A 21,433-nucleotide genomic window follows, 5' to 3' on the forward strand; every position below is an offset into this window, starting at 1 on the left:
GTCTATAGCTAGTTTCTCTTCATGACAATTGCTGGGGTTGTGAATTTTTTTATAACTCAACCGTTACATTTTATTAAGGCTTCAAGCTGCACATAATTAAGGGCTGGCCACTTTGAGTGACAGGCTGTGTCACCATGTATTTATTTATTTATTTTTTTAAATAAATATTTTTTTAATTTTATCATAGTAGTTTATGACAGACCGGGACAAGGCCTGTTTGCTGGAGAAAGCAAGTGGATCTCAATCTAATCTCAGTGTGGACTCTGGAGACACATATTAGCACCAGGTGTGGATGTAATCAGGTAAAACAATACCTAGATTCGAAATGCATTTCAATGCAAGCTGTAAAGGGGGTTTGTGTGACTCCTAACATGTCAAGTGTTATAAACATTTTTAGATTTATTCAACTCAGTATTGGTACTCACATGGTGGAACGGATTAGCCGTTAATCGTCAAGTTAGTGGAATGACGCCCTGCTACTTCTCTCTGCTAAAGTCTCAACAGCCAGACTTATGTGGGAGTTGAGAGTCAAGAATGTGACTGATCTTCTTTATAGGGCATCAACTGTCTGAGCAATCACCACAGTGTGAAACAGCCTGAGGCCAAAGCCAAACAAACATTACTTAATCATTTCTGACAGGGGACTGAAGATGCTTGACAGCTGAATAATTATTCACCTGACAAATATATCTCTCAACATATAGAGGGCTTGTCACTTGGAATGAGTGATTTCAGGTGCTTTTGCTTTCTGTCTGCTGAGTTGGGGAAGAGTGGCAGGACATGGTGCAGATGAGTTCACACCATTACTGAAAAAAATACACCGTTTTTAAAAAACTATACCGTTTCCTCTCAGATGGTGCCGAATGCAGCTGAATAGACAAACTAATGCCTGCCAGTCCCACAGCTGATTTGTAGATTATCCACTGACAACTGAAATGCTTTCAAAATTTAAATCTGACATGCTTTCAAACACCGCCTCCGAGAAGAGTAGAGCAATAAATGCGATGCAATAACAAGTGGGATTTTTTCAGATTGTCACAGTTATATCATCATCAGAGGTCTTCTCCATAACCGGCTGCACGGTCCATTTTACGAGAGCCATTTAGATTTGAATTACTTCCCAGCAGCATTTCCCAGCAATCAGAAAACCAAAGTGCGTGCCAGAATAACAGCAGAAGAAAAAAAAAAAAGAAAGAAAGATTTTGTCATGGAGCACAACATGGCATATTTTGAAAAATGCTGTTTGGTTTGAACACAGTAAGTGTACTCACATTGATCGATGTTCCCGTCTGCTTTCCCCTTCTCCTGCAAACAGAGAGCACACACAAAAGTGGTTATTACAGGCTTGGAGGAGTGAGACAAAAACAGCCCTTTCTGCAGCTTTTCGCACCATTCATTACTGTGCTTTTTCCTCTTTCCTGGGTTCAGAGAAAGACGACAACAGAAAACAAAGGTGAACAGATGGAAAGAGTATTGAAAAGAAAAGGACAGAGACACTGGGAGTGAGGGAGGATATATGGCGAATGACAGCAGAGAAACGAGAGGACCTTTACAAAGGCGGATCCCGGAGTCAATTCAATCACCTTAATTGGAAACACACTTCCCAACAGGCTGCAAGATGGCAGATGTCACTATATTGTGCCGGAATGTTTATCAGGATGCCAAACAATTGATACTACAAGGATAAATGCTGATTTATATGTCAGTCCTAATTGTGAATATGATATTGACATTCAGTTTCAAATTTACCTAAATAAATGTCACTTTTATTCTTGGCTTTCCAAATGTCCTATGTGTGGATGTGATTGGATGACAAAATGAAGGACGATCATGTCCAGCTGAGAATTACATGAACAGGAACAATCAAAGTTGCTGTATCTCAAACAAACAGTTGGACTTTTATGCATACACTAAAAATAATGGGGACGCAACTTATATATAATTGCATAATTTACTGATAATTCATTTATTTAATTAATGCAATTTCAGCCGATAATTACCCTTAAAACCTGCCTTTCTCTCCTCTGCACTGTGTTGGTGTGGACAGAAGTTTAAGTTCTTTGCTTGAGATTTTATTTTACTAAAACCGACAATGCTCATTATCCATCATGGCCCCCACACATCAAGTCGATGGTTGGCTGCCGGTCAATGTTGGGCCGTCTGTGAGAATCTGTTGTCCTAGTTTTTCGTGGTGTTTCCCACACCGTTGGCACTAGTCGGCCCTTGTTGCCCATTTTTTTGGTCTGCCAATTCTTGGTGTTAAATTGTTGTCTGAGACATTGGAGCCCATTGATGAAAGAAATCCCTCTGACTGGCAGTTCAGCTCAGTGTATGAGAAAAGAAATGGAGAAAGCAATCACAAAACTCAAGTCAAGAGGGCGTGACATCGAAACAAACTTCTTATTTTAGGGAAGATTTTGTTATTGTTCGCTAGTGCACAGTAATATCATTCGTTCTTTCAACATTGGGTTCAGTGCAACAAAATCTGTCAGTAAAGAAGACAGCACAAGTAAGTCATCAAAGGCCTGTTGAACAAACAAAACATCCTTTCAGAAATGGGAAGTGTTCGACCGCTCTGCCATCCAAAGCAGGGTTGTCTTACACAGTCATACAGAGCTTGTTATACTAATACAGTATTGTGAGGAGCAAGCTACAAACGTACACTAATTGAGCCTAATTAGCTATGTATCTGACAGTCTGATGAAATCTTTTACACTGTAAGGGAGAGACCAACCAGTCTTTCCCCTCTTCATCAGCAGCATGCCTACTGTTAGTTAGTGTCTTCACATCAGCAGTAGAGGGAAGATGAAAGAGGAGACAATGAATGATGTCACAGGACTGTACAAGGCTTGAAGCAAAACAGTAGCCTTAAGTAAACAGTATCTTAAGTCATTCTGGTGGTTTTGTATCCTGTACACACATGTTAAAGGACTTATGATCTGGTTTTATTTCTAAAATGTATACATGTTACTCCTGTGGTCTAAGACAGTCCTAAAATATAAGTAGGAACCAACAACTCTCCACATACTCCAAAAGCTAGTGCGCTAAAACTCAAATTTGTGATGTCATAGGGTATAAAGTCTGGAGCTGCTCCATAGACGATTGGGAAAGGTGTTATAGATGACACTGAGAGCACACAGGGTAATGTTCTGAGTATATGGGTACATTTTCTGTTTCAGGACTGAGAGCACTACAACAGGATAAAGCTCATTTGGGTATAAAAAAGAAAAGAAACATTCAGACTCCCATTCATTGTCAATGGAGCAGCTCTAGACTTCATACTTGATAATATCACAAGTTTGAGACTCTTTAGTCTCTGGCTTTGAGAGAGAATAGCGCATGTTCACAAATATTGATTGAACTTTCCTAGGCCATGAAAATAAGCATTTATAAGATTAATATAATATATTATCGAATCAGCCTCAAAATAATGCAAAGCTGATGATAACGACAATCATTACCTCTACAAGTGACATACAGAAAGTGCAGAGGATATAGGGAGAGAGGAGAGCTGCAGCATCACTGACCAGGGACGGGGGCACGTATGAAAATGTAAGACAATATCCTGGCCTTATCTGAATACTAAGATATCAGACTAAATCATCAGCAGGCGTGTGGATAAAAGTAAAAGGTGAATGGAGGTAAGAGAAGCGATGACAAGATGACTTGCATTATGAATTACTAATGATGTGAATGGAAAATGTCTGGTTTGTAAAAGCTTTGAATAATTGGACCCAACAGCTGTGTACTGAAATTCACTTTAACTCCCTGGCATCAATTTTCGTTAATGACTACAGTAGGAGTCCAGCTGACCTGTGTTGGAACGTGTGTGTGTGTTTGGGGCAGAAATTGTTGGCATTTCGGTGTGACTTGTGTGCTGATCACTTGTGCTTGTTACAGCACTGTGAATGCATCACGCTCTGCATAATGCATCTGAACTTAAAATGTAATCTAACGTAAACTGTAGAGCCAAAGGATCGACGTGCAGTTTAAAAATAGAACAGAATCAGGTCTTCCAATGTAACACAGCTTCTGAAGCAGCCAATATGTGGCAGCAATTGAAGTGTTTTGACATTTTGCATTCTTGTCCCTCAGTGTGGATGTCACCGGTAATGAGGCTCAGTGATAAAACATGTGTGAGTCTGCGAGGCCTTCTCGGCTTCCCAGGAGACTCAGAGCCTCACGAAAAACACAGCAGTTTTAGTGCCTCCTGTCACTGCCTCCTCCTTTGTCTCTACATCTCTATCCCTCTCTGTTTCTGCCATCTGTCCATCTTAATTGCAGACGTGCTTCCTCATGATGGCAGGATAAAATTGAGTGTGCTCATCAGCACCGCCTTCCATCATCTGGAGTGCCGCTGTTTGATCAATTGATTAGAGAATCAAACCAAGCATAGAGGTGAAGGAAAGGCTATGTGCTTCTTTCTAAAAATACTGTCCTGTCTTTTTCTCCAGGGTTCTTTCTGTCACTTTACTTTATACATTCAACTTTAGGGGAGTTTTATGGCGTAAAATAGTAGTTTAGCAATAATGGAAGGCAACTTTTGTCATGTCACTTGATAAGTAGATGCGATACAACAACCATAGACTGCATCAGAAATATGGACGACATGACAGTTCCTTAAAGTGAAGCCACAACATCTTGATCGCCCCCTGGTGGCTGACTGCAGTACAGGTCATAAACCCCCACCCCCTTCACGTTAGGTCTGAAAAAGTCCTGCTGATGTACGTTTACGTGTTCATTTTTTGTATAGGTTTGGTTTTAAATTATTTGACGCTATAAAAAGGGCCTCCTTATCACTGCTGCCCAGACTCTTACTCCAAATGCGTCACTAGTGCAAGATGGCAGCACTCGTATCTGCAACATTTTGGCTTCATTTTTGTACAGCGAAAGGAAGTGAAGATGTGTCGTCCATCCTAATATAAAGTCACTGGTTGGTACAGTTGATTAGGATGTAGAGCTGGGCATAGGCGCCGAAACAGAGCACAACACTTACAGTCTTACAATATTCAAAATCTAAGACATCTAGTCTCATATAATAATGTCACTGAAATACTGATATATTGCCCAGCCCTACTTAAGATGAAGTTTGTATTTCTCCATTGCAGTGCAACACTTTCACTTCCAGTGGGTGGAGAAATGTAAATAACTACCACCAGAACTTCATTTGAGCAAATAGGACAAACCCACTGGGTTTATTAGCATTGGGGGGGGGGGGGTCTGCTTTTCTCTGCTATAACTTCTCTTTGTGATAGAGGCTGATTAGTTGGGTGTATTTTTACACACAACCTGCCCAGTGCAGTTTGGCTTATGTGATAAAATTATGAGAACGGCAGGATGCTGAGAGACGCGCTCCATTTATTTCCACTCCTACATGCATACTCATGTCTCAGGCATGTCGTATATTTTCATGTTCAGGACACGTAAGGGTACTCAGACACGTCTTCAATTGGCTTTTAATGTAAAAGCTATTTTAACACAATTTGCATCCAAAGAGTTGAAGAGGATGCCTGCCATTACATATCTGTTGCTACGGTTACCTGCCATTATACCTTGCGTAATAATTATTAGTGAAGAATTAAATGGTGTGCTGGTACAAGATTATAACAGACGTATGCCAGCCAATCACTTATATTTTCCATGGCTGTTTTATAACTTGGCAAAGGTTGATAAAAGTAGGTTTGTGCCTCTACTGTGGCTCCACATACTAAAGAAGCAGTCCTGGTACTGTGAGCTAAATTAAAAGAAAGATACCCTCGAAATGTCATGGTAGTGTAATGTCACTGATGTCACGGTGTGTTTCAAGTTTGCCTGCTTTATTGGGTTTAGTGGCAGCAACAGAGTTAAAGTGTACAAAGATTGTTATAGCCTCTTGAAAAAAGAAACTAATACAAACAAATCTGAGCGCTACATGCCTCCATCTTGGATGCCATTTAAACACCCACACAAAACAAGAACCTGACATTGCTGCCACAGAGACTGACATTTTGTGGGCTTGCAATTTGAACAGCAGGGCAATTCAAGCCAAGATGTGTCTGTTACAAAGTGCGCTTGAATATGCTTTTTCCCCTCGCTCTTATATGTGCTGCTATGCGGGCCCTCTTCATTCAAGGACCCATATGTTTGTATGTGTCCACTTACTCTCTCTCCATCTCTCTCTGGCTCTTAAATCCAGTCAACAACAAAACTCTCTGCTAGATATTAGCTGCCTGTGTGCCAAAACAGTGTTGCTGTTTCAATATTTTTGTTAAGCAGCAGCTCCAGTTATTGCCTGATATGTGGAGCATATTGATAGTTTGATCTTTTAAAGACACTGCCTGATTAGGATGAATTGGCAGCCAGGGGGAGGAACAGAAATGCAAAGCTGAAATATCAGTGTCTGTTTTCACAGGAGTTCATCTTCATACATTCAATATTTATTCCCTGATGTCTGTTGCTTAGAAAGAAGGGATCTGTCTTATCTAACAGTAATGTATCAGTGCTCTGACAAGCTACTTAATGAGCTAAATGAAAAGGAGCCAAAAAACACTGGCAATGTATGTAAGCAGTAATACCTTCACAGACATAATTTTGATGAATCCTAAAATAGAACTAAAACCTGACAAATATCTGTGTATTTTTTTCCTCTGCATCATTAGCTGGAGTGGTTTTATGTTTCTAGTGATGCTCACTGGCACGATCTGTCCTCTAAACATCTTCATTTATTCAAATTTGTCCCTGGCTTCTACAGAAAAAAATGATAAACAACGGCTTCAGTAAGTTTTACACTTTTTATACGCTACCAGATACAGCACTTTTTAATTAATGTGCTAATCGCCTCCCTACAGAAGGCGCACGAGGGTAGACGGGAACAATTTGCTGCTGCCATGCAGCCACAACCACTCTCACATATAATCTGCGAAACCAATAACAATAAATCACTTCTGAAAATGTCATGAGGACGGTTCAGTTATCATGTGACCAAAAGTCAGAGACGAGTTAAACTAACCTAAATTATGAGACAGGTCAGGAGGTTTTGACTTCTTATGAACATTGAAGATCAGATACAAACAAAAGCTGGATTTTTTTTTTTTTTTAACAACTACACTGACCATCAAGACCAAGTAATAACGCTCACGTCTAGACTCTGGCTAAGGACAAAATAAGCCTTAATTCCTTTCTTTTTCCTCATACAAAGTCCAGACAACAACAGCGTCACAGTAAAGACGTCTGGGGTTTTGTGCTGTTGTTTGCTACCTTAATGTTTGGTTATGACATATCACCTCTATTCATCTGCGCCCCCATCATCTTTACTTTTCTCTCACTGCAGTGGCCCAATTTCACCCTCTTCTTCTTTGTTAAGATAATCCCCATTAATGTCTCTCTATTTCATATTTTCTACTCCGTCTACCCCTGGTCTTTTCTCTCTTAATTTGTATTCCCCTATATTTCTGCGGAAAGAAAAAACAAGATCAAATAAAAAAAAATTTAAAAAAAATATTGTCATGTATTTTTCTATCAACATTCTGTTAGTTTCAGGACCAGGAAACATTGTCTTAGTAGCTGTTTTATAGCACTGCAGATGCATTACATTTTAAGTGTCAAGGTTTTTATATACACTCCTCTTGCACCCAACTACTACTCCCCTGGTTTTTGTTTCTAATTTATGGATATGTTACTTAAATCTAGCTTAAGATCATACACAAAGCATCTTACATTGCATACTTGTAGTTGGTGAAGCAGTGCAAAGGACTAATTTAGCATTAATATCTGTGCCCACCTTTATTACATGCTAGCTTAGACCCGTTTGGCCCTCTTAGCCCCAATGACTGATGTGCTCCTTTCTGTGTTTAGCATATAGTGGGTACCTCAGTAAAAGAAAGCAGGTACTGAAACATACCAGAGGGTTGTGCTGAGCACAAACAGTCCCACCTACAACTATAATTATAGTAGAGAGGAGTATCATTGCTTTATATAGGCAACCATTGCACATGTTCTGTATGCCTGAAAGGTTTTCTTCATCTTTGAGTACAAATTCTCAGGAGACAGCCTTGGAAATTGTAAAATAAACCTCTGGGACTGCAACAAAATAAAAACTAAAGCTTTATGGGAACAAGTCATAATCAAAATGTAAATGCAGTGAGGGGTAGCCCCACTACTGAACATTTAAACACAAGAGAAGAACCTGCCCTCGCGGAGAGAAGACTATTTTTATTCTTTTCACTTTCATTGTTGCTACATTTACTCTCGATTCCTACAGTGCATAACTCTATTACTCCTAAAGCTTTCATCCGACGAGCACACTTCCCTCTTTCTCTGTGTTACTGCAAAACCACTTAACTACTCCTCTCTTCTCACTCTTCATAAAGACCACTCCCAAACCAAATTACAATCTCACTGTCAGATATGCAGTCTGTAAAAACCCTACATGCTCATCAGTGTACGCTGTGACAATTCTCACCACTAAGAATCACGGACTAAGACTGCTGCAGCATCGGCCACAACGCATGATCACAGCCACACCTGCATCATCACAGTTCAATGTTAAGACAGTGTTTATGCATGATGACTAGAAAACATTAAGGTGTGTAAAATGGTGTTAACTGATGCATGGATGGATAGAATAATGCAGACAGAACAAAACAATTCTTTTAGTCACAACAAAGCTACCATTGCTGAAGACATTCAGTTTTGTTGCAATCGTGATTTTGCCCTTAACCCATTTTCATATTATTGTTCAACATTATGGCCTTGTGCAGGCAAGATTCCTTAACACTGACCTTAGTTTATTTTGTTTATTTGAACTGTGGCATTTTTCCATCTGCACCAGGTAATAGCCATCTTGTCGTAGCCCCCACAAACCAGGAATAGCATAGCTGTGCATGATGTCATTAATGATGGAGTTCCCTGCTAAAAAGCATGCTTCTTTACTGGCATGGCGTATTGGGCTACTTAAATGGAACGAAGCCATGTTTAGTGTTATTAGTAACACCTGTGCTTTTCCTGCTTTGACACGTCTCAATGTCTGCTGTGAAAAAGGTCTGTATTCCAGCACTTCGCTTGCATATGCTTGTGAAGCGAGTGTGAATGTGAAAATGTATTTGGGCGTACAGGAGCAATTGACTCTGTGTTCTGATACCTGGTTAAGATGACAAACATCACCAGCAGCAGCTGTTTTTGCCAATTAACTTTAATTCTGTGAGTAACTTAATGACAGGCCTAAATTAAACTTGGCTGTTGTTGGGTTTGTGTGTGTTCTCTACAGCTGGTATCTGTAAGGTTAATGTAATCAGCGTCATAACTCTGAATCACAACCTCCGGTATTTGGATTAAGTTGCTTGTGAAAAATAACAGGTGCCAAAGTTGGTTGGCCTCTGTTATTTAAAAGTGCCAAAAACATATTTAATCAAAATTTACATGGTGTGCTCCTATGAGCATTTATTTTACTATATATATACCAAGCACATTTGGCAAAAGCATGTATTTTGTGATGAACTGAGTTCTACCATATTTAATTGCTCAGGTTTTAGCTACAGATTGTGAACATAAATTAGGCTCCCACCCAAGTCTGTTCCTCTCAGCCAAGAGATTTCAGCTGAATATTAGGAGTTGTCATGTACTTAAGTTTATTCAAAATTATGGATTCAATAAGGGATTTGATGGATTTGGATTCAGATTTGATAGGCAGATGCAATAATGAAATCAGGTTTACTAAGTGATTTAGTAAACTTACACTGGCTGCTTTATTAGGTACACCTTGCTGGTACTGGGTCAGACCCCCTTTTGCCTACAGAACTGCCTTAATTCTTCGTGGCATAATTTCAACAAGGTGCTGGAAACATTCCTCAGAGATTCTGGTCCATACTGACATGATTGCATCACGCAGTTGCTGCAGATTTGTCGGCTGCACGTCCATAATGCAAATCTTTAGTTCTACCACATCCCAAAGGTGCTCCATTGGATTGAGATCTGGTGACTGTGGAGGCCATTGGAGTACAGTAAACTCTTTGTCATGTTCAAGAAACCAGTTTGAGATGATTTGAGCTTTTTGACATGGTGCATTATCCTGCTGGAAGTAGCCATCAGAAGATGGGTACACTGTGGTCATAAAGGGATGGACACGGTCAGCAACAATACTCAGGTAGGCTGTGGTGTTTAAACCATGCTCAGTTGGTACTAAGGGGCCCAAAGTGTGCCAAGAAAATCTCCCCCACACCATTACACCACCACCACCAGCCTGAACCGTTGATACAAGGCAGGATGGATCCATGCTTTCATGTTGTTTACACCAAATTCTGACCCTACCATCTGAATGTGGCAGCAGAAATCCAGACTCATTAGACCAGGCAACGTTTTTCCAATCTTCTATTGTCCAGTTTTGGTGAGCCTGTGTGAACTGTAGCCTCAGTTTCCTGTTCTTAGCCGACAGAAGTGGCACCTGGTGTGGTCTTCTGCTGCTGTAGCCCATCTGCTTCAAGGTTTGACGTGTTGTTCCTTCAGAGATGGTCTTCTGCACACCTTGGTTGTAACTAGTGGTTATTTGAGTTATTGTTGCCTTTCTGTCATCTTGAACCAGTCTTGCCATTCTCCTCTGACCTCTGGCATCAACAAGGCATTTTCACCCAGAGAACGGCTGCTCATTGAATACTTTCTCTTTTTCAGACCATCCTCTGTAAACCCTAGAGATGGTTGTGTGTGAAAATTCCTCAACATCAGCAGTTTCTGAAATACTCACCCGTCTGGCACCAACAACCACGCCACATTCAAAGTCACTTAAATCATCTTTCTTCCTCATTCTGATGCTGGGTTTGAACTTCAGCAGGTTGTCAACCATGTCTACCTGCTGCTGCCACTTGATTGGCTGATTAGCTTTTTCTGTGAAGCAACAGTTGAACAGGTGTACCTAATAAAGTGGCCGGTGAGTGTATATTTTACAATTCTCTTAAATCAGCTTGTCCCTTCATCTTCCAGGCACATTGTGCACTGTTGAAAAAGAGATGAGTTACTGTAATGCTACTTATAAAACAGTAGTTAAAAATGACTATGCATTTAAATTAGTCTGTGCCCTAATTGTACCAAGGCTGGCACCATGCCACTGTGGATTTGTCAGCACACTATAGGCATCTTGGTTGCTCTGCAGGTATCCAAGATGGCCCCAAAGAAGTTGAGGTCAAAGTCAAAAGGCTTTCATCTGGACTTGTTTTGCTTCATTTCTCACTCTTTTTTTCAGTCTGTTACACCCCTAAGAGATGCTATTGTTTCTCTGCTTACAAGTTTTATATTGTTTTGCGAGGATTTTAGATATAGAAGGGAGTAAAAAAAGGAAAATCTGGCACAACATATTCATTCCCAAGGGCTTTGAGAATGCATCCTGCATAATCATGTGAATTCATGGATTTGAATGATTCACCCTAGGGTTGACTTTAAATTCTGGCACCAATTGACAGCTTTTTAAGTTCCAATTCTGGCCAGATAGACGGAGGAGGGAATGCCTGGGAATTAGTTTCATCTTCTTTTTTTTTTGCATCAAGGGATTTCAGGGGACACAACCACCAGGGCAAAATTACACTGCACAGCCTGGTGCCAACTTGGCAAAGCCCAAGTGAGTCAGAGTTGGAACAGACCAGGGGGTGTACATGCTTCATTTCACAAAGAATTAGGACGACCGCGGTGCCGTGTGGTATGTGTCTGTCTGTGCCTATGTCTTTTTGACAACCTGTTGGGGCTTTATGTTTCTGTTATGCAGAGAACATTTGTTAAAAGGCATCACTCCTGCTGGCAAGGACCTGTATGCTCACAAGGCAAGTTTTTCTTCCCCTCTCTTTGCCTGTGAATCGACTTGTGTGCCATCATGATAGATGCAAACAGACATCCTCATTCAGAAACCTGCCCATAAGTATTTAAGCAGTTATGTCAATACTGTTGTAAATAAATGAACAAACAAAACCTGGGTTTCAATTTAATGCACACAAAGAACAGTAGGCAAATGTAAAGCTACTTGCTTGTTGGAGTTAGCTGTAACCATTAACGAAAATACAACAGACCAAATTAAGACAAAGTCAGATGATCATGAATCATCAAGATCTGCTCTCTGTTTCAAATTCATCACTATTTTGGATCAATCTTTTTAGCAAGATAGTTCATTTGTGAGTCAAAGCCCTGGTCTTTTTATAACATAATTATATTTAGAGTGTTTTCTATTCCTTATTTATAAGTTCTGAGTGACTGTGTACAGTTACTATACCAGATCCATGGCTCTTAGCCATGCTTGAGAGACCTCGAATTCTAAACTAATTTAGCCACTTGGCACATAACAGTAAAGTAGCCGGTAATGTTGACAGGCTTTCACAGAGATGCCTCAGATATAAAAAGGACTTTTTTCCTTCTGCCATAAATAACACATGGGCACTGCATGCTGGTACTGTATGTCACGTATACTGAGCTTCTCTCAAAGGCCATAGCATCAATGGTTTCCGTGCCTTTCCAGATGAAACTCTTCAGCTCATCAGTGGCGGCTCATAGTTTGTTAGCTCTGACTACCACCACTGCAGGTGTGAATGTAATTGTCCCCACTTGCACTGAGTAGTTACCATCAGCCAGTGTCCCTCGTGTCACTACATCCCTCGCATCTCCCCACCCATCCCCAAGCCTCTGTTTCACTTTTAAAATATTTTGGAAGTAGGGCCAGTAGTAGTAAAGAATGCATTACAGTAAAGTGATTTCATTTTTGTGAGTCAGTCAACTCTACAATGTTGTCGCCATATTGAAATTGAGTTATTGGCCAAAAATATTGTGATGTTTGATTTTCTAAATATCGCCTGGCCCTAGAAGTGAGGATCCTAACACAAATTGAGGATGTGCTCACTCTTTTAAGTAAATTAATAAAGGTGAATGTCTGTTATTGATTTGTCTGAAACATGTTTCCTGAGATATGATGATAAGATATATATAAGATATTCAGGCTTTCTTTGTGAATGCTCACTGGTACTCTGCTGAGATATTCAACTTCTATTCTATTATAGGGTTCAGTGGCCTTGACTCTTAGCTTAAAAAGCAGACTTACAAAAATAAATTGTAGAAAGCATAAATTGAATTAGTCAGATTTCAGTAAGGCTTTTCATCTTGATTATATGTGTATGACTAATACTAAATCCCCAACACTGTTAAAGACATCAATTTAAAAAATCTATTTAAACACTGCCGACGAGACCTGTCTGTTATCACTTAACCTCTTCCCTGCAATATTTGTCTCTTATAAAATTTTTCTTCCCATAGATATGGGCTAAAACAAACCCTGTCAATAGCAGTAATATGGAGACACAGTAAAGGTCTAGGCAGGAGCTATTGAATTCCACGTGCTAATAGATTCTGTCCTTCAGGTAGCATGACCAAACAACGTCCTTGTGATTTTCACAGGGTAATTATTAACCTCTCATCCTTGCTGTCTGCCCATTTCTCCTCCTGTCAGTTTCCTGTTCTCTTTAAAAGTGAGCAGTGAGACAGAGTGGAAGCTACAGATAAAGGGTAAAGATTTCTCCATCACGCTGCAAGGTAACTAGACAACTGTGGTCCTTGTCTCCCCAGTGCCTCAAGGCTAAAACAAAGGTCCTAAGATACAGCTCAAATCTTTCATAAGCTGGCAAATGGTGGGGTCACAGAAAACCTGTTACATTGGATATCTAATTAAATTTATTTCTATCATTCAAAAAATTAGCAACTCATCTTCGAAGACTGTTTTCCATAAGTTTGTTGCGTCATTTGTTTCTAATCTGTATACAGTGCTTTCATATGATTAAGTGATCCCTGAGGTAGCCATATTGGAGGTTCCTCCCTGCCCACCTCTTGGACAACAGCTGTTGAATGCGCTGTAGCCCAGTGGTTACCAACTCGTACAGCCACGGGGTCCAGATTTCTCCTTTGTCATTAATTCAAGGTCCACAAAGTTTAATATATTCAGTATCATACTTGCATTTGGTCACGTCGTTGAGCTAGTTTGTTGTCTCTGTGAAGTAGCTGTCTGTTAGTCACTCACTCTACTGCATGAGACAGGACCTCAAAATAAAAGCTCTGTGCCGGAAATTCACTGTACTTCATAAGTGTGTTTTTTCACAAACATGCGGCCCATCAAGAATGGACCCACGACTCACCAGATGGGAACCACTGTTGTAACCTATCTCTAAAAACAAACTTGGCTCAACAAAACTAAATAAAGATGGTTTATATCTGTGTGTGATCATTTTGTTGCCAATCTTTTTCAGACTGATGTTCATGTTTTGAAACGTTTTGCATTTGAATAATGCCAACTTTATCCCTCACACTAACACATATGTTTGTATTTATCATATAAGGGCTGCTGTGTAATCCCAGTTGGTTTGCACATGTGTACTTAAACTGATTATCACCTGGATTTTAATGCTGCGTTACCATTAATCAAAAAGCTGTAGTTTTGACTTATGCAAGAGGGTACTACTGGTGTAACATTAGCAATCAGGGTTCTGAGAATAATTACTGTTACACTGAATAAACAAAGAGGACTTCTCATAATTGCTATTTTCAATTATCAACCTGATTTCTGATAATAGGCCTAATGAGCCAACCACTGATGATAAACAATGAACCTGTCCATAGCAGTTAATGTTACAGAAGGCTAATAGTTGGTGTTTTTAGCTAGTTAGCTAACTTACCTTGCTCTTCAGCTAGTTAGCTAGCCTGTGGGACCTCAGACCTCATACTAAGCTAATACTTAAATATAAAAATGCCACATACTTTCAAGTTGAGTTTACTCATGAACACATACATAACGTTACGTCAAGATATAAATAGTTTTGACGTTTGCCATTTCAGCAGTTATGCGACATTTAGCTAACGTTAGGTTTACTTGAACAGTGGGAACACTGGCTGACAATATGGCAGAAACGTTAAATAACTTTAACAGCAACGTACCTGCTGTCGTGTCTTCATATAAGCTGCTAACAACCAGAATAAAAAATATCCGAAAAAATTATGTAGTAATTTAATTAACTGTTAGTTTTAGTAACATTGCCGAAATAACGTCATTACAGTAGGTTTACAGTCAATTCGACCAATGGCCGTTAGTCTCACTAAGCTAGGTAGACGCCCACGGGCAAAGCGAACCAATCCGCTTCTTTCCAGGGTTTCATCAGCCAATCAGAACAGAGCATCTCAACGTAACACTGCCTACCAGCCAGGTGTTGATTAACAGCTAAATTGATTCATCCAGTGGTCTGCAGCTTAATAACGCAATTGCTGAATATTCTGCTATTCTTGAGCGGTATTAAACGCCAAATATTTCAAATAAAGCTAATTTAGATAGTTATTAACATTTTAAATCGTCACCAAAACGTTTATGAACAATTTTTAGTGTCATGAAAGTGGTAATTTATAATTTTTAGAGAGATCTGGCACCATCTTTTGGACTTTTGTCACAGCATTGACTAAAATCATATTTAAGTCTTGAAGCAAAAATCTGACAAAGTCATTACAACCTATTTGTCCATGTTGAGAATGACATACTCTCTTTGAAAAATGAAATGGGAAAGTATAAGAAAATGTCTGTGTTTACACCTCAAGGTAACATTCCAGTTGGTCTTCAAATTATAAACAATTTAAAATGGGTATACCAATAACATTAAATGCACGAGGCAGCTACTTGTCCCTTGCCACAAGTCACAGCATAAGAGATATCAAGACAGGAGAGCACTGGTTCACAGCAGTTTAACTGTGCTAAATTTTACAACAAATGTGTTTTGTCAGACTATTTTTATCCACTTCATGTTCTTTGCAACCCTGATTTGATTTATGGTTGATGTGATTGATTTATGTCACTGTAAGTGTTCCTCCAGCTTGATAGAGAGTGAAGGTGATGTCCTCGGTGGGAAGCAGTACTGTGTGTGTGTGTGTGTGTGTGTCAGCGTGTGTGCGAGTGTGTACGTGTGGGAGTTGCACAGGATATTTACCGTGGAGAATGGTTCCTGGGAGGAGGTACGTGACATTGTGGCTGTATCAGCGCTGCCTCGCCTGCTGCTCTTGTGCCCTTCAGCCAGCCAGCACCCTGAGGTTCCCAGCAGAGCGGCCACAGCCACAGCCCAAACACCCAGGCTGCCCATGAGTGTGTACCTGAGAGGAGAAGGAAAAACACAATGCACACAAAGTCCTTAGACTCACTTTGTTGTACCCACTGCAGCTTCCAGAAAAATAAAACAAGGCCTCTTCATGTTTATAAGAGGAATGAAATGGTTTACTGTACCTGAGCTTTATAATACAGAAACAGAATCTTCTTTATATATTCCATTATGAATGCAACCTTAACTGTACTGTAAATCTTCATGCCTTATTTGTGATTTTAATCTACCATAATCATTTAATTACTTGTTTTAGAATTGTGATGTAACTGTGGGTCTAACAGTTTAGTCGTCATTGTGATGTCTGCAGAGAAAATAAAGACAGATGAGCTGAAGCTGTGTTTAGATAAACTCATTATGTGTTTTGGAGTGTATGTCATGTAACCATTGTATTGTACAGAGCACAATGGTTGTGCAGAGGAGAGTGTTCAGAGAGTTCAGAGAGACTTGTTTTAGTCGCTATTTCTGGGCATGACGCGGCCCAAAGAAGGCATATATGTACAGGCTAATATACCAATAACTCGATAACTCTATGTCTTTAGCATCTCTAACTATGAAATCCTATGAGACTGAGAGGTATCTGTATTGTAAGAATGCAAACGGAACATGCCAGACTAATAGATGAAATGATGTTCATGCATGCACACTGTTACCCGCAGTAGAACAAATACCGTACACTCTCATGCACACGCACACGCACAGGCACATGAACATGAACACACAGCATAATACAGCTAGGTGAACATCAAAGCCCACACACTGATGGGGATAATTATCTGTATTACAAAGGACACGGAAAATCTTTTGATGTCAACAGAGTGACAACCCTCTGAAGTCGCGAATGGTGGAGCGTGTGTAAACTCGGGAGATCAGTTTCACCGCTGTGACACATACACGCTCGCACACACGCAAACACATGCAAACCTTCAGGAAAAAAACACACAAAGCATCCCCACTGCACTGTTGTGAGTAAAAAGCACTTGAAGTAGTTGCAGCTAAGCTTTTTTTTTTTTTTTTTCAAGCAGATGACTAGTTCCTTTGAACGTTTCTATTAAAGATGGTGAGCTGGTATTATGATTAAATGTTAAAATGTGCTTTTAATGGTACTGCTGCTTTGGAGGACATGAGTTCAGGAGTGAATGAACCAGACAGCTATTCATTTCAAGTGGAATAAGTCACTCATGTTCATAAGGGGAAAAATGTAATAATAAGAGGACCTTGCATTAAACTGTAATCCCACACACCATGAACATAAACCAGCAGACACATTAAATAGCAAAGTGCTGTTCACCGGTGTTTCCGTCCACCCCCTGTTGTGTCTAACGCCCTCCAGAAAAACTTTTGCACTGATGAGAAACATTTATTAGACTCCATCAAAGCCCTGACTCGTGTGAGGCCTTATCAGCTGATGCCGGTCTTTATGGTTACACTGTGTGACACGGCAGTTTGTCATGTGTGCATTATTGTACTTTCAGGTAATGCGTTTATTGTTTTTTACCGTGGTCTTATACTTTATTATGTGACTTTATTGTGTGTTTAACTGCAGGACCGGTCTGAAAACAAATTTCCCTTAGGGGGCCATAAAGTTTGCGATTGAACTGAAACAAGGGCACAAAAACACATCATGCATCTCAAACAGTGCAGGTGTTTATGGCGTTAAACGTGTGCAGCAGCTCTCGCCTCGAATATTGAATATTAAAAGCGTGCCATGATTCACCTTGACCTGTGAATGCCCCGGCCTTGCCAGCTGCAAAGGTACTGTCTGCTTTAAATGTCTGTGCTTGGTATTTGCAGTAAAAGTAATATTGCATTTATTTTCACCATTTTTCAGCTGTAGTAAAAAGGTTAATGTCAATGAGAAAATAAACTTGAATTTTCCAAAAATGGCAGCAGGAAACAGTAAAAAGAAACAAGATTTTTTCAAACTAACCACCAGTAGTATTCAGATCCTTCTTTTAAATAGTAATGCCACAAACTTAAAACACTCACTGTGAAGGATTTTCTCGTAAAAATCTCTGTCTATCATCACTTATGATCCACTAGAGACGTGTGGCAGTTTATCTTTCAGCCGAATCTTTGCCTTCTGCCTGTATTTTCTTATTTCCTGTGCTTAGGACATTTATGGGTGTGTACCCCCAAAGTGCTCAGGTGAGATTGAAGCTTCGTAAAAATGTAAGAGACACGGTGCCCAAAGAAAGCAATCATAGTGAGGCAAAAGTGAATCTGGGGTTGGCTTTTACTTTAACTTTTGCTGGCGAGCATGTTTAGCAACAGTAACTGACAATCCTGTGTGGTAAACCTTTCCGTCCTGCATTCACATACTTTTTCACGCTTTAACGTAAAGCTGCATAAATTGATTTTTTGGGGGCACTTGTGGGCAAGTGCAAGATGTAATTTCAACACTGACATATTATCATGTCAAACTTAATACGGGCAAATGTGTTAGACAACAGTTGTCTATTTGCACAGAAGGGATGTGTAGTAACATTCACAGCTTTTATTTGGAATCATGTTTAAGGACACCATATGAATTAAGGTCTAGTTTGGTGTCCACTAACTTCTGAGAAAAGCATTTCACCGTCAATGTGAAATGCTCCACTATGTTCAACAACTAGTCTTTCTGCTATTTGGTACTGAGCAAGTAGTGTACAGTAAGATTATCAGAGTTTTTTCATTGAAAGCAGCTGCCTGAATCTTGAAATGAGTCAGATAAATGCATAGTTGTCAGTGAAAAGACAACTCAGTGATTCAAATATGAGCTACCGCTTTCACATTACACTGTCATTTGATCCATTGTCAGTAGAAAAATACTGATTCATGTAGCTTTAAGTAAAAGTCATCCCAGTCACCAGAAGAAAATGTTGGCATTGTAGATTTTTGCAAACCATGGTTATGTTACATTAACATGTTTCCTGTGCATCATATAAATGATTCTAAAATGACGTAGTATAGGAGCTGACTATGTTATTTGGAGCAGAGGGGATTGTGAACGGTGTGTCACCTTTGCGTGACAGGTGCCAAACTGCAGGCCACTGTTCAAGACCAAAGACAACATTTGAGCTAGTCATTGCTGTTTTTCCACTAGCTTTTTGGGCTCCAAACTTTGGTGTTTTGTAGCAACCTGTTGGTGGAAATAATGCCATGAAAAGCTGTCATATTTCCCTTAGTCATACCTGCTTCTCCTGCTGGGACTGTGCCCCCAAAACTGGATATTTTAAGCCAGGACATGTGCTGTGTCACAAATCACGTACTTCTGTACTTACACTTAATATTTTGAGTGCCTAAGTGCGTTCACACTGAGAAGTATGGAAAAATGCAGTGCACTATGAGTATGCGGATGATGCACTCAAAACAGTCAAGAAGTTGAGTGTGGAACTATGGATACTTCTCGCCCTCATCTTGGCTACGTAGTGGAAGGGGAGGGACCACTTTTCAAACAAGAAATAGCGGCTGAGGACTGTGTGACCGTGAACGCTGCTGCGTTGTACAAATACATGTGTTTTTTGCACTAAGCATCACTATACTGTTGTCGGGTATAAGCCAGCAGTATGTCTGTTGGGTTAATTTAACAGTCTGTAATGATTTGGTACCGCGAACGATAACACAAATGCTAATGCTAGTTTGCTAACTAGGTAATTTGCGGTCGGCATTTCCAGTAAGTGCACAACGGCCGCGCTTGTTTTGAGACAACACTACCCTGTCGAAATTTGCACACTATGCCAGTAAGTGCATAGTGCACACAGTAGGCTATACTACATGGAAGTGTGCTAACGGGAGTACGCGATTTGAGACACAGCAATTATCTTTTCCCAGCCATAACCAAGTGGTTTTGTTGCCTAAACCTAACCACAGCATTGTTGAAACGTAAAGTATCAATGTATCAAATCTGCACACCACGGATTTGTACAACATTTTTTGTGCATTTGGATTGGTAAAAGTGCACAAGTATTAATAGCAAAATGTACATGACGTACCAAAAGCACTAGAACATGTGGGGGGAAATACCCCTGTCAGTGGTTAGAGTATGATTGCATGTTCTATTAGCTGTATGACAATGCATATTTAATATGTTACGTGACAAAATCTCAATTCTGATGATCCACTTTGAGCTTTCAAATGTTTCTCACTGTCTTTATCAGCAAATGGAGCTGGCAAATGTGTCAGACCATGATATCTTAAGAGGTGTCAGACAAATGCAATAGTGTAAAATGTTTGTCTGTCACATGTGGCATATAAAGAAAGCTGACATACTCAGAGATGTACCTACTTATAGTATTGTAGTAAATGCACTTTCCAGCACTGCTAAACATACACAAAATCATGCCCTGTCAGTGTAAACATCACTCGATGAGGAACCACCACATCATTCAGCTAGCTAGCCTGAGGCTAATGGGCCCTCACAGAGGAGAGCTCACCCTTGTGAAATTAAACACCAGATGAGATCTGCCAGTCACTGTCTTAATGTGCTGCCTGGCCCCCCTGGCATTGGCTCACACACATCTACACACATTCATACATGAGTACACATGAACACACACACACATACACACATACACAAACAGAGCCCTGGTGGTGTTGAATGAATGGTCTATTTTGAAATTCATCAGGAGGGAGAAAGTCTATGAGGAAGCCATGATTTGACCAGCATATTAAAAAGCTTAAAGAGACAGACTCTTTAAAACCAGTGCACCCTTTGGAAACTTGGCTCAGATCAGCCTTGTTCAGGGAAGGGACTTGCATAATAAACAGATTCAAAGTGCTGAAAGTTAAATACAATCTATTCACATCCCAGCTACCTTCTCTCCCTATCTCTCCCTTTTTCAGGTTTCTTTCTTCAGAACTTTCAATTTCTTGGGACACAAAAGTATTGTTATGGGCCCAAGGAGTCCTATAGAGCTGCCTGCAGCCAGCCTGTCTCCTTTTCCAGTCGCTTATTTTTTTGGAAGGAAATTTCTTTCTCATTTTCTTCATATACGTTGCAGAGAAATTGGTTTGAAGGCTTTTTAAATTATGAACTGAACCAGCCAGTTATTAGCTGAATCACGAGCTTGTATTAATAGGTTTAAAAGGAAAGGTGAAAAATGGAAAAAAGGGGGGAAAGCGAGACAAGAGGGAATGAATTACTCATGCCTTACAGCAGTGCAATGAATTTTTGCATGGATTAAAGGATCTTGTTTTGCTATCTGGCACTGGAGTTGCATTTGGCAGGGATCACTTTATGGTCAGCTTGGACTTAGAGAATATAACGCCAACAAATAACTGTCTCAATGTGCATATGGGTATGTGAGTATTGTGTTAACATAGACCTGTTT

At 40.0% G+C, this 21,433-nt stretch overlaps 1 protein-coding gene across 1 annotated transcript in view; it reads right to left on the reverse strand.

The window, feature by feature from the left end:
- fstl4 (follistatin-like 4) overlaps positions 1–21,433 on the reverse strand; it is a 301,753-nt gene that overhangs the window by 263,292 nt on the left and 17,028 nt on the right. Inside the window, exons 2-3 of the mRNA XM_033646324.2 lie at positions 15,957–16,116; positions 1,272–1,305 (exon numbers count right to left, since the gene is read on the reverse strand). Of these exons, the coding sequence (XP_033502215.1) occupies positions 1,272–1,305; positions 15,957–16,106 (184 nt within the window). The 5' untranslated portion in view covers positions 16,107–16,116. The remainder of the gene's footprint in view (positions 1–1,271; positions 1,306–15,956; positions 16,117–21,433) is intronic.

Source organism: Epinephelus lanceolatus, chromosome 11, assembly GCF_041903045.1.
Source record: "Epinephelus lanceolatus isolate andai-2023 chromosome 11, ASM4190304v1, whole genome shotgun sequence".
NCBI classification, from domain to species: Eukaryota; Metazoa; Chordata; class Actinopteri; order Perciformes; family Serranidae; genus Epinephelus; species Epinephelus lanceolatus.